At 39.9% G+C, this 13,842-nt stretch overlaps 1 protein-coding gene across 4 annotated transcripts; it reads left to right on the forward strand.

Moving 5' to 3' along the window:
* The first annotated feature begins 670 nt into the window (after positions 1 to 670).
* Positions 671 to 13,733, forward strand: ark2cb (arkadia (RNF111) C-terminal like ring finger ubiquitin ligase 2Cb). Of its 4 annotated transcripts, none has more exons than XM_071483338.1 (8): positions 671 to 869; positions 4,544 to 4,874; positions 5,072 to 5,203; positions 6,043 to 6,172; positions 6,376 to 6,480; positions 6,886 to 6,981; positions 7,541 to 7,644; positions 10,038 to 13,733. In XM_071483338.1, exons 1-8 carry the CDS (start codon positions 809 to 811, stop codon positions 10,153 to 10,155), a joined length of 1,077 nt encoding a protein of 358 aa, XP_071339439.1. In that variant the 5' UTR covers positions 671 to 808; the 3' UTR covers positions 10,156 to 13,733. The 4 variants fall into 4 exon arrangements, with proteins under 4 accessions (XP_071339439.1, XP_071339440.1, XP_071339437.1 ...); XM_071483339.1 differs by having other exon boundaries at positions 5,075 to 5,203; positions 10,038 to 10,303; XM_071483336.1 differs by lacking the exon at positions 671 to 869 and adding an exon at positions 4,173 to 4,422 and having other exon boundaries at positions 10,038 to 10,303.
* Positions 13,734 to 13,842: the final 109 nt, after the last annotated feature.

A 13,842-nucleotide genomic window follows, 5' to 3' on the forward strand; every position in this document is an offset into this window, starting at 1 on the left:
ATTGTATAATGGGGTAGACAAAATATTAAAAGCACCTTTCAGTAATTCCAACACAAGAACTGGGATTTAATAGCTTCAAAAAAGATGAGTGGGTGTATAAAAAAAAAAGTCCTTGACAATAATTGAAACAGTGATACAGATACAGAAAAGTAGAAGCAACCAAGCAACCAAAACTGTATCTGTGGCCTATTTGAGTAATCTTGATAAAGATAATTGTAAATGGCTTTTGTTTGATTTTTTTAGGTATCATTTATAAAGTTGTAATCACTGATGGTTAATTCTCAGTTTGCTTCTATTGCTGGAGACAAGCTGCAAGTTAAATTAATAACCCACTGTTTGATCCCTGAAAGTTGTTTAACTCTTTAAGATTTACATTATTTTTCAGTTTTTCGTCACCACTGGTCGTTAACCACTTACTTTTGTATTAACTGAGGTTATTCACTGAACTCGAACTGTTTAAAAACTAGAAACTCTTTTGACCTGGTAGTGATTTTCACAAAATCTAATAAAGACAAAACAGCTTTACGTTGTGAGTTTGACTTCAGCGATACCTCCAGCTGGGGGGGGGGGGGGGGGGGTGTTGGTGTTGCAGCGCCTCAACATCGCCCTCTTTTGCCCCGGACCTAAAATGACATGTCTGCTTTTGTCAACGACAACCAGGCGAGTCAGACAGTCGATCCGCTTGGTTTGCCTGTGGTGCTAGCCAGCCAGCCAGCAACAACCAACCGCCTGAATGTAGATCCGCATGGGCTACTACTACTCTGTCTCTCCGAATAACCCAGCGGAATCATAAGATAAGGATCCCAGGATGGTGTTAGTGCATGTCGGATATCTGGTTCTTCCCGTATTCGGCTCAGTAAGAAACAGAGGTACGGTATTAATATTCATATCGATCCAAAACATGTGCCCTGTTTATCTTAATATTCACTGCAGCTGTTGGCTAGCTAGCTGGAGCTTAGCCGTTGGGTTAGCTCGCGTTAGCTAGCTTAATAATTAACGGTCAAATTATTCGCCAAACTTGATACTACTTTAACTTGTATTCATTAGAGTTAATATAAAGCACCGAATAATGTAATTTGCCGGGTGTAATCGCGCCTAATTATAAATAAAATACCGCCGCTGAAGATAAGCTAACTGGCTTCTTGGCTCAGGCTAAATCTTGGAACGGAAACATTTCTCACAAAGGATTCCACATGTACGGGGTGTGCGGTCAAAACCACAGCCCCGCATAGACAATTCACATGAACATGAGGTACATTTTATCGTGCAATTTGTAATTCAGTAACATTATGGTGCTTTGTTATCCTCCCTAACACCCCCCAAACGGCGCTATTCTGTATTTGCACTGTAAAAATACCGCAAAATAGACGTAGCCTCTCCAGCCAGTCAGCTTATCTGAGCCTGGATGATGTCATTTGAAGATCATCTGCTTCTGCTAGCGCTCGCCGTTTTTTCCAATGTGATTTCACTAATTATTATCCGTGTCAATCGGCCAACGGTCTAATCGATAGATGGACAATTGCCCGGTGAGCGTGGACCTCCGAGCCATCAATGCATCGGTCGCTCGTTTCTTTTATTTGCTAATTGGCAATTCAGCAGCTGTTTGTTTGAAGCTGCCGAATTGCAAAAAAAAAAAAAAAAAAAAAAAAGACCCGAGTGTGCGGCCATAGTTTAACAATGATAAAGCTACAGTGTAACATTAATTTCATAACAGTGGCATCAGTGATTTCATTGTGCTTTTATTTCTGTTCTTATTTCCCTGTTTCATAGTATGGAGGCTGGCTCTACATTCTGCATTTATCAGATCTTTGTCGTCCCCCCCATTGTGTAGCTAATGATCATCTGCTGCTGTGTGGTGTGGCGTGGCCTCTGCCTGTTCTCTGCATTTAGCTGTATTGTGAATCCCTTCTTCATTTCCTCTTTCCATCAGAAGACGACATTGGTATTAAAAAGCACCCCCTCCCAAGATGTATTCAGCCATAGACTTTCCATGTTAAGCAGACTAAAAACAAAAGCTAACACCTAGATCAGAGCACCTTTTTGTCTTTTTTTCTGTCAAATTGCTGTAGCACTGAGTTAACATTTTAGCTCCTTTTTAGATATCAGTTGAATGTCATTGTGTACCTCCCATCCAGTCTTGATAGACAACATGCTGTAAATTCCTGTAAAGTGGATACATTTTGCATGATCTCAAACACTGCACTGCATTGTTGAACACCAGAATTTGGCTCATCTTCCTTCTCTTCACACAAGGTGCAATGTACGTGAATGAAATGACCTATAATTGAAAAAAAAAAACAAAAACATGCAAATTGGAACCACGTGCATGCCATTGTTATTGTTGAACTCAGCATTTCAGCAAATGCTGTGACAAGATCCCTTAAAATGACTTAAGGTACACTGCACCTGCACACAACGACCTGCCATAACTGTCTCCATTTTTGTGTAATCCTTTTGTTCCCTTTGCAAATTTCAAGCTTTGAATCACACTGAATTGTCAGGGCTGTTTGCCCTTTAATGGGCAAATGAAACCAAACATTTAAGTAAGCAAAACATGCTCACTGGTGGTTCATCACTTCCGAATTTTCCCCACTAACATAAGGCCAAAATGCTATCCATTTCACAGGGATGCCTATTTTCCTGCACTGCTAAAGAGATCCTCTATTAGTAATAACGTCTTTATTGTTTGGTTGTGGTCTCTCTTTACCTTTTGTTCTGGTAATAGTACTTTCAATGCATGGTCACATTTATGATTCATAATTTTTGTTTTTGTTTTTCTACATTGACTAGTGAAAATCCAATGTAATCTTTCTGTAGTAAAGATGTACCCTGCTGTACTGGAATCATGTGCTGTAGCCAACACGTCTGCTCATTGGATGCCGCTTTTGTTCTTTTTAACCCTATATGGAGCATGGTGGGCCTTGCCTTCAGTCTATGTTGTTTATTTTTGTTGCATGGAATTATACTATTATTACAAACAAACAAGAAAGAAAACACAAATTCCACATATACTAATATTTTTCAATAAAGAATATAGTGTTTTTCCTAACCTTCAGTGTGCTTCTTGCTGATTTCCATTTATTGTCCTCCCTCTCCCTTGTCCCTACCTGCCCCCTCTCCACCCCCCACCCACCTCCTCTCCCGCTGTGACAAAGATAGACGATTTCCACGCTTCCTCCATCACAGAGCCCGAATGAGTCTATCTGCTGTCATTCATGGTGATCGTTTTCACTGAGATGCTTGAAAACGCAGTGTGCTACTTATAGACTTGAGCCTTTGACCCATGGCAGCAAGGTCATCTGCTGTCTGACCAGCTACACTGACGACCTGTTAAGCTGAAAATATTGCTGGAAAGTCATCCTGCTTATCTTTCCTTGGTGTATTTAAAGCCATACTGCCTTTCTCAAGCATACTCCTAGTAAATGCAATGTAGACTTTGCCTATTTCCTCATGATTTAAAAAAAAAAATTTCCTCTGTTTACATCAGAATTCGTCATGTCTTTTACACTGTCAAAGCAGATTAAACTCAAAACGTATTGGATTTTTGCATCCTCTGTAAGAACTGCACAATTTTAATCTCTAAACTGGCAGGTCTCTGTAAAATTCACTGCTTCAGTTTCTGCCAAACGGACAGAACAGAGCACAGTATGTTGAATCCTGCTCCACTGCAAGCCTATTATGGCTTCTTTTGGCCAGGCTTTCCTCAAAAGTTTCTAATCAAAGCTAAACTTGTTTCTTCAGTGTCTCAGTCCTTCCATAATCAAAAAGGTCTTTTTCAGCTAAGCACAGTATTAAAACCATATTGCACCACAGCACAAGCTAGCCTGTCTTTTTCTCCCTGTTGAGTCTTGACAGCAGTCTGTTTGCCGCAGTTGCCAAATAGCTGCGGTTGGAGAGAGTTAAAAAAGCATTCAAGCTATTTCCTCTCAACTCCTGAATGTTCATATGGGAGCAGAACAAGTAGAGCTACAGTATACTGTATGTGTAAGACACAAACAGTAGAGTTCAGCAAAGGAAAGATACATAATGTGAATCTCTGGCCTGGTGTCATTTTTAAGAATGAAGGAATTGTTCTATAAGGTTGTATGAATAGAAACTTGGCACCTAAACAGTTTAATGTAAATCTTAACAGACAGCCTGGTACTAAAGGTTTACTTGCATGAGTGGACTGACCTGCTGTCAGCTGCAGAATTTACAAGAACTGAGCTGCGTTGAAGACCATATGGTGGTAGATTTCATCTGTTCTGATCCAGTTCGCTTGTCTGTGAATCAGAAGACCAGGAGCCGATCCAGAGTTTGGAAATGCAATTAAAGAAATGAAAGCTCACACTTTGTGTACAGGACCGAAAAATGGTTGTCATGTTCATGGTACTTGTGGTAACCATCATTTTCCCACCCCCACAGAAGTATTTTTCACCCTAGGTAAGAGGTAGGGCTTCATTAACATGCTATATCACACACAGTGACACCACATTTCACCCACTATTAATTCCAGCTAATCTCTCCCCTCAGGTGCCTGACAACTTCTCCTTATCCTCCACAGGATCCCATTTCAACCGGCAACAGCAACAGCAGCAGCAGCAGCACAGCCATGCTACCTCTTGCCGGCACTTCCAGTTAGGTCCTCAGGCTCCGCTGCCCATGGACTTCCCCATGCCCCACCCAGGGCAGCCACAGTCAGGCATTAACCCCCACCTGGCCCCTCCCGGCCACCAGCATGGCCCTCCGCTCCACCCACCCCTCAATCCCCTGCCCACCCCCCAGTTCCAGGACATCCCTGCCCCTCCCTTCCTACCTCAGGCATTACACCAGCAATACCTCCTCCAGCAGCAGATCCTCGAGGCCCAGCACCGACACATCCTGCCACCCTCCAGGTATAAACATAGGTTTGCGGGGAAATTACAGCCCAAGCAAGATAAAAAAAATAAATATTTTGCTTTTTTGTTTTCAGTTATGGTTCAATCAGACTGTTGTGGGATTATGATTTTGCAGTTGCATCATATTAGACCATGTCTGTTTCCTGTGGGAAGAAAACCCAGGATGTTTTCAAATACTTGTTTATTTGTCTTAGTAGACGCACCCCAGAGAGAGTTCCTCACCAGCCCCACAGATTGCGGCCAGGGTACGAGTTCGCTCCCCCTCTTCATGTCCCCCCTCAGCCTGTGGTGCAGCAGCCACGCTACCTGGCTGAGGGCACAGACTGGTAAGTCAGTATACCTCTAATTACACAGTGTCCTATGCCACAGAGAACAACAGCAGTTTTTTTTTTATTTGTTAGAAAGCATGTTGGCATGATATTTAGATTTTATACTGTCGAAACACTTATTAAATGACACAAAATAATATAATAATTTTCACACCACTGACAATTTTTTCTGGACAAGGTATCTTTAATTTGGTCACTTTGCTTTGGCTGCAAAGTGGCTATTTATTTGACTGTTTCAAACATTTATTCAATACTTCTAGCTAACTCCGTAGACTTCTTTGGTTTCTTGCTTACTAGTTTTCACACACTCTCAACATTCATTATTCAGGCGTTACAGTTTACTTAATATGTGGACATACATCTGCAGTACAACCTGCAATTTAAAAAAAAAAAAAAAAACAAAACAAAAAACCTGATTGGGAATCACTGTAATCACAGTAATACTGAGGTTATGAAGGGCCACCATGCATTGTAGAAATCCACAAAAGACAATTTGCCGGAAACACAATGAAATAATGGTTGTGTCTGAAATCACTCTCATTCACTACTCCCTGCCCACTGTACAGGGAATTATTTTCAGTGTGAATGCAAAGCATGATTGTATATATTGCTTAGTTAACGACCATCAGTTGTACACTACTTTTCATGATGCATTGTAAGATACTATAATTCCACTATGTAGTGTATAATAATTCTCACCATACATTCAGGCAGCACTACAAAATGGCAAACTTCCTACATAGTGGACTTCACAGGGAGCGGTCAGTGATTCTGGTCATACCCACACCGCCATGATTTGTGTGGCACTGACTGACTATTTTTCCTGTTCTGTCCAGGGATCTAAGTGTAGATGCTGGACTGCCCCCCCACCAGTATCACATCCACCCGCTGCCGCAGCACTATCAGCACTACTTGACCTCTCCTAGGATGCACCACTTCCCAAGAAACAATGCCTCAACACAAGTGGTGAGCTTCCTCCTCCTCCTCAGTACAACAATCATGCTTGTCTTGATGAACTCCCAGCAATTCTCCCATGGATTTAGGTTTCTGAGACTAATCTTGATACCTAGCAACCGGGAGTGACATGTTTTCCTGTGTTTTTTTTTTTTCTTTTTTCTTGATTTCTGCTGCAGAGCTGATGATAGTTTCTTTTATCTGTCATGTTCCAGGTTGTCCATGAGATCAGAAACTACCCGTATCCCCAGCTGCACTTGCTGGCTCTGCAGAGTCTCAACCCCTCCCGCCATGCGTCTGCTGTTAGAGAGAGCTACGAGGTTTGTGCTGCCATTTCCTTTCTCTCTCTCCTTAGCAGACACACCAGTCGACACAAATTTATCATTGTTTTCTCTGTGACCAATGTGCTGGACATGCATGAGTGTGTAACTGATTTTCTTATTTCCATTTACTCTGGATTCCAGATGCCTCAAATGGTCCAGCTGTCTTTAATCTCATGACATTTGTTTTCATTTGAACAAGATGCAGTTGTTTTCTGAGAAGCTCTTTCCCGTTCCTTGAAGCACCAATTTCATTACACCAAAAATAATCCACATATTTGTCTTTTGCATTTGAATTTTTTATTATGCAAATGCAAATTTTGTTTATATCTGCAGGCATTTACAAACATGCATTTTTCTCTATTTTTAACCACAATTAAAAGACATATGTTGTTTCCTTTGTAGGAGCTTCTGCAGCTGGAGGACAGATTGGGCAGTGTCAACCGTGGAGCGGTCCAAACCACCATAGAGAGATTCACTTTTCCCCATAAGTACAAAAAGGTAAAAGGGCCAGCTTTTTACTTTATAGTTGAATGGTGGATCTATTTGATGTGGTGAGGTACAGAAGAAGCACTGGGCAGGAAGTAAATTGAGCTAGATGTGAAAGACAGGAATGGGAAAGGGCAGTGCTGGCTCCAGAGGATCAAAGAGTGAAGACGAGAGTTGTAAGGAGGTCATGGCTCTCCAAGTAGTTCAAGGGTCAAACTAATTTCCGTTAGCAGATTAGTGAGACAGGTCTGCAGTGTGCACAATTCAAGGCGAGGGATGACTCATCCAGCTGTCTGCAGATATGTGCGTGGAAGGAATTTGAAAAACCGTCTACACTGAATATGACCCAAAAACTCTGGAAGGAGTGTCAGATCATTTGGTAGATCGTAAGTGAGAAGAAGTAATTGAGTCTTTTCCATCTGATGTCTATTTTCTTTTCTCAAGGAAGCATGATTGGGTGACTCTTTTCTTCTCTTCTTGGCTGACTCAGAGACACCCGTGGCATAAACATTACACACAGCTGCACATCATGCTTTTATAATTAAAGTCTGTTTTCCTTTCTTCTCTGCAGAGAATACCCCAGGACCTGAAGATGTGTCTGGAAGACGAGGAGCTGGACACAGATGAGAAGTGTACCATCTGTCTGTCAATGCTGGAGGATGGAGAGGATGTCAGGTAAAACCATACATTTGTCTTTGTATTTTTCACCGGCAAAAAAAGCTTGTGAGCATAATAGCTGTACATACAATTTGTTGCCCCCCGGGAGATTTGTTGTACCTGTCCTGTTTCTCAGCTACATTAGGTTTTTAGCCACGCTAACGACACGGCTCTCCGGGTGGTCTGTCAGTCAGTCCACCACTTTGGTAGAGTAACTATTAAAATCTTCGCTAATAAGTTTTGTACACACATTCATGAGGATAAGACTACTGATTTTAGTCAGACCTTTCTTTTTATTTTTGGATTTTAGTGAAATGTCTTAGCAGCATTTGGATGGATTGCCAGGAAATTTCAGTGCTCAGTTTCTAATGTGTCTTGCCTGGTGGGCGTTTAGATTGGCTTGAAAATTCCTGAGACATACATTATAGGATGTCTCATTTGCTAAAAGTAGGGATTATGCACAATGCAGTGGACTCAGGCACATTGTTGTGCTGTCCCCTCCCCCCGAAAAAACACTTGCCCTACTGATTAGACCTCAGAGAAACGTCTTCACATGTTCACAATGCTTTCTCTCAGAATGGACTCAAAGGCATTGAGTCTCAGCAGTGTTTGACCCTGAATTGGTTCTGCCAAGTTCAAAGTATCAGGTCCAAAAATCCTATCACAGGATTTTTTTCTGGCACCTCATCTTGAAAATACTTCCAGAGGGCAACATTAACATTTCACACATTTTATGATGTGTGTCCAGTGTTGTGATGTTACTGGCAACCTGACAGAGCTATTTTATTTTACTCTCTGAGAAAGAAAAAGGAGGCATGAATAAAAACTAGGTGAAATTCTTTCCAGGGTCGGATGTTTCTAGATCAGTGATACGTTAAGAGTTTGATTATGTTTGAAGGAGACTGTGCACATAAAGTCTCAGAGATATGATGTAGAGCTACTGTTGCTATTATACTAATCTAAGCTTGCAGAATATATTGTTTATAGCCAGTTAAGATGGGAATCTATAAACTCTGTTCTTCCAAAAATCCATCATTTATGCCTGTTTTAGGCTTTGTGTTTTGGGCAGTTTAACTTTTTCTTATTGGTTGATAAAAATTATAATTCTTTTTTTTTTTTGGCTTCCAAAGGACCATTGGCTCAAGTCACAATCAGGGGAGACACCAGTGCTGTTTTGGGAATGCAAATATGTTCTTGAAGAACCCCCTAGTAATATGTGGATGTAATGTTTTTGAAGTACACACAAAACGGCCAAATTCTCTTTCTAACTGTATTGTCAAGAGTGCATGTGCATTTTTAGCAGCAGTCGTAGTTTTCCCCAGATAAAATCAAATGTGAGTTGTGAGGCGAAATTTGATCACAAGAGGTCACTTGAGATGCCATCTGATGCCAAATGTGAACCACAGACAGACAACTGGGTCTATTCTCGACACAATCTGGATACTTAACCTGACAGCGTCCATGAATCACATGCACATCAAAGATTTAAAGGCCTTCAGCTTGGTATAACTAAGCAGAGTACCCACTGCTGTTACATGCAGCTGTTACAGCTGTTTTTTGGTTTGGTTACGTTTGATCAGAATCAGAATACTTTATTGATCCCAAGGGGATCAAAAAAAGAAATTATTGACAACATATTTATATAATACAACATATGAAACATATTTCCATCATTGTCACTCATGTTTTCATAGTCCACCAACTTTATAAACACAGAGAGACAGAGAAAGAAATATAATAAAAAAATAGAACAAAACACAATTGATTGATAATTTTTTCATTAAAGCAGGCTAAAGATGCAACAAACTATTACTTTCATTATTTTTTAATCTGCCGATTATTCTGTCAATTAATTGATTAATTATTTTGTCTATGAAATTTCAGATAATTGTAAGTGCCACTTTTAAAATGACATTTTCAGTGTCTAAACCTTGAAGAGATTTAGTTTTCTTTCAAATATAAATGAAATACTTGATACTATGTAATAATAATTAATCTAATTCTACAAATAGAAACACAATCAATAATAATTGATTAGCCTTTGCTTTAAAGGTAGAAAAATTTGACACCTCCTTTATCTTAGAGAATATATTGTAATCATTTTTGCAAAATTGTGGCTTTCGAATGAAAATCATATATCTCCAAATATGTTGATATTGTTTTTAAGAATTAAGTTTTCCTTTATCAGTAGAGAAAATTATCATACGTCTTAAAATGAATAAACCATGAAAAAATATAAAGGATTGTCTGAAAATTGTTACAAAGATGAAAAAACAGCTGACAATTGATATTTTAGAGATAACACTTTATTTTACCAGTCTCTCGAGGCCCGTAAAATAAAGTGTTGCGAACAACTTTGAAATGTTAATGAAGTACATAAAATTCTGACCATGTCTCCCCTGTTTCCGTAGGAGATTACCCTGCATGCACCTCTTCCACCAGGCGTGTGTGGACCAGTGGCTGGCCACCAGCAGGAAATGCCCCATCTGCAGAGTGGACATTGAGACCCAGCTGACCCCCGACAGTTGATAGCTCCTGTCGACTCCTGCAGCTTTGGATCTGGTCTTGTGAATTCTCCATTGCCTCCCCTCTGGGGGGAAGCTCTGCCAAACATCCCTCTTCCCCTCTGCATCACTCAACGAGCCTGCCTTCTGAGACAGCTGTGACAGAGGGATCAACAAAGCACACTCACCTACAACACAACGAGGGACGGGGGTTGATGCACAGATAGGAGGCTGGACTGAAGGTTGGTTGAATGGACTTTACTGGATGTAGACAGTAGGAGCAGACACGTATGGACAGATGTGCTGAGGCTTTACATGATTCCGTCAGATTTTGTACCCTGTGTACATTTCTCCATACAGCCACCAAGACAGAGAGGACACTCTGACTACTAACCTCCCCAGCTCAGTGTGGTGTATTAAGGCCATTTCTCTGCCACAACATCCAAACCCTTTCCCCCAGGCCTGTGAAAAATCCTTTAAGCTGCACTCTGCCCAAGCCCTCAGCACATCTGTACAGAACATTATCAAATGATTAGCATGAGGTTGTTTGGTGTGAACTCTTGTAGCTGAACGCTTGTGGTGTAATGGAGTATAGTACTGAATAAGTATTTACAGAGTAACAGTGTTGTGTAGCAAGCAAAAGCCTTTTGAGAAATATGTTTGTGAAAAATATACCTACAGAGAGGGTGAATATAGCTCTAACAGTGAGAAATATTCAGTGTGTTAAATCATAGGTAAACGAGACAAAGAGCTAGTTGTGTAAAAAGGCCAAAAATCCCTCTTTCTTCTCTAACATGGTTTTGGATTTACAGTTAGTAGATGCCATCAGAGTTGATGCTAAACCCGCTAACTGCAGGCATGGCTTCCAGTGATCTGTGTAGTGTCGTAGTCGGGCCTCTATAATCTAGAGCAGAGGCCTCAGATGTGCATGCTGTATGGCAGGCTTGGGCTGTGTCGTTAATATTGTGGAGCAGTAGAAACAGGGACTGTGTCTGTGCATGTGAACCGTATACTATGATTCTGACGATCCCACTCATTCATAGAGGAGGACAAGAATGCACCTGATACCCCACCTCCCCACACCCCTCCCCACTCTTAGACCAAAGTTGCCCTTAGACACCGATCTTAGACAAATGTAGCATTTCTCTCCTAATATTTATTTGTGATTAGGACTCAAAGAGCTGCTAGTGGATCCGTGTCTAACAGCAACTCCTCTGTGTTGCCTCGCTCATGGCATGATCGTGATCATGAGAGGCCGGCATGGGCTTGAGGATGCAGTGCCTGAGTCTTGACATCAGAGTGAATAAAATCTGACATTTGTATTACCTATTACCAGAACCTTATTGCCTATCGAACAAGCACATGTGATTTCTATATACAGTGAATCGCCTCTGTTGTGTATCGGCTCCTTTCATTTCAATCTAAGTTGCTCCCACTGTTTGATAAAAAGACTGTGTCTGGTGTTACAGGGAAAATACAAACTAGTTTGCCTGTGATATGTGCTAGAATGTGTATGATTGTCCCCACAACCCCTCTCCCCCATGGTAGTAGTGTATGGTATTGCTAGAACAACTGTGATATGTTCAGTGATAGAAGCCGTTTTCTCTATATCATGCATGAACCATGTTGGCGTAGTTCACTTGAAGGAGGGTGAAAGGGAGAAAAAGCCATCCATTTGAAAAATACCAAACAATTGTTCTTAACATTAGTTTTATTTCAGTTGTCTTTTTTCTGCCATTTCTTTTATTTTCTTATTACTTGTAATTTTTTGTTGTTGTTTTTTTTTTTTTTTTGCTCACATGCCAATTTGGACATGGTACTAATATGCCGAGTCCTTGTCCATTTTAACCATAGTGAAGAAAAAGCTGCAATGCTGCAAACATATTTATTGTTGTTATAATGTAGCTTGTGTTTTGTAAATGCACTATAATATGGAGATGCCTGAGTTTTGGTTTGGTGATGTGGGTTCTTCTTGTCCTAGATTTTGTGTTCCTTATCAGTTTCAAGTATTTTCATGCTTCCTTGTGTATTATTGGAGGGTTACTTGACTGTTTGTGTTGCGTTTTTTTTTTCTTTTTGTATGAAGCCTCCATCCAAAAAACTACAGATGGATGAAAATGGAGGCTCGCTAGTTCACATAGAATGCTGTGATTAAAGATGCCTTAAGTATTTAACAATCATTATTTATTACTAACTGTAGCTAGCTAGCTATTGTGGTGGAATATTTAATGTCTCTATCTCATAACTTTGCAATTTAATCAATATATTTATTTAAAATAACACAAAATATTAAAAAAAGAATACCTCATTATGCATTGGTCGGTGGGGATGCTTTTGCATGCCGTCTGTGTTTTCTTTTTCAAAGGAGAAAAAAAGAAACTTGTTGAAAAATTGACTGGGGGTGTTTCCCAACACATTTTCTAGCCAGCATGGTGCTGTTGATCTGGATTACATTCCATTCATTTCATTTCTTGATTTTACTTTAACATATTTTTTATTTCTTAAATATCATCCCTGCTTTGATCTAAAGCAGATGATGGGGTACAACCCCTTTCGTCTTATTATGGCTCCAAAATTTGCTTGCCTTTGTTATATGATACTGCTTTGTTTCCCATAATCAGTCATATTGTATTTTTTTTTTTTTTATTGTGGCCACGTTCATGATATTTCATCATATCTGGATCTCAATTTAGTACATATTATTTTAGGACCCACGTAACGAGCTGTATTATTTGTTCTTATGTATTGCTGGCAGTTGCTTTGTGTGGGATTTTGGGAAGTATGTAACATGCTAACTTGAGCCATTGATCTTATTGAGCAAACTTCTGGTGTACTGTGGTTATACAATATAGATAGCGTGTTTTACACCTGGGTATAATAAGCTAACTACGTTTTCGGTGTGCATTTCTTATTAATACTCTACTAATCCTGCAAATTATTATAACATGTATTGGATTGGAATGAAGCTGGCTGGTCTTACTATTATTCTTATATCATTTCGTGCTCTCACTGGCCTTACCCCATGCCCTCCACAGTGTACCCCATTACTCCAGAGCGAACTGGACAGTAGCCATAGTATTAACTCAAGCTGATGAACCGGAATGAACAGTAGAACTTAAAGCACAAGCTTTTTAATGCATGTCCTTCTCAGGTTTTCCTATGTGTATGTGGGAGTAGCTCTGTAGATGTGTTTAATATGATGCTGTACCTTCTTGAATATTTCAGATGTTTCTTTGCTGCTGAAAAAATGTCGATTATTAACCTGCCAGTGAAAAAGGGAAGTGGCCATCTTTGTACAACACACTGCTGTTTTGCTGTAACCGCGCAATGTTTTATGATCTTGAGTATTTTATAGAAAAGTAGAAGTATGTATCAATAATATGAAAGCAATAGCTAAATCATAATGAAGAATAACATGATCAGTGAATATTGTGGAAAATCTTTAGATTCACTCTGGGTGGATTTTGTACTGTATTTATTACTAATGATGATGCAAAAAGTTGCATAGCTTAACCCAAACTGTTCTGTCTCTTTTTTATTTATTGTCTTGTATATGATCTTTTTGTATGTGTTTTTCAAATAAACTGCCTAAAATGCTGAGAACTAATCTAGTTTATGGTCTTATGTGTTGTCCTGTTGTAATCATTTACAGTAAAAATACTCTGCTGAAGCAACACTTAAAGGATAATCAATGATTTTAATCACAAATATT

This window comes from Trachinotus anak, unplaced genomic scaffold (genome assembly GCF_046630095.1).
Source record: "Trachinotus anak isolate AG129_WGS33_773 ecotype Australia unplaced genomic scaffold, CSIRO_AGI_Tana_v1 ptg000008l, whole genome shotgun sequence".
NCBI classification, from domain to species: domain Eukaryota; kingdom Metazoa; phylum Chordata; class Actinopteri; order Carangiformes; family Carangidae; genus Trachinotus; species Trachinotus anak.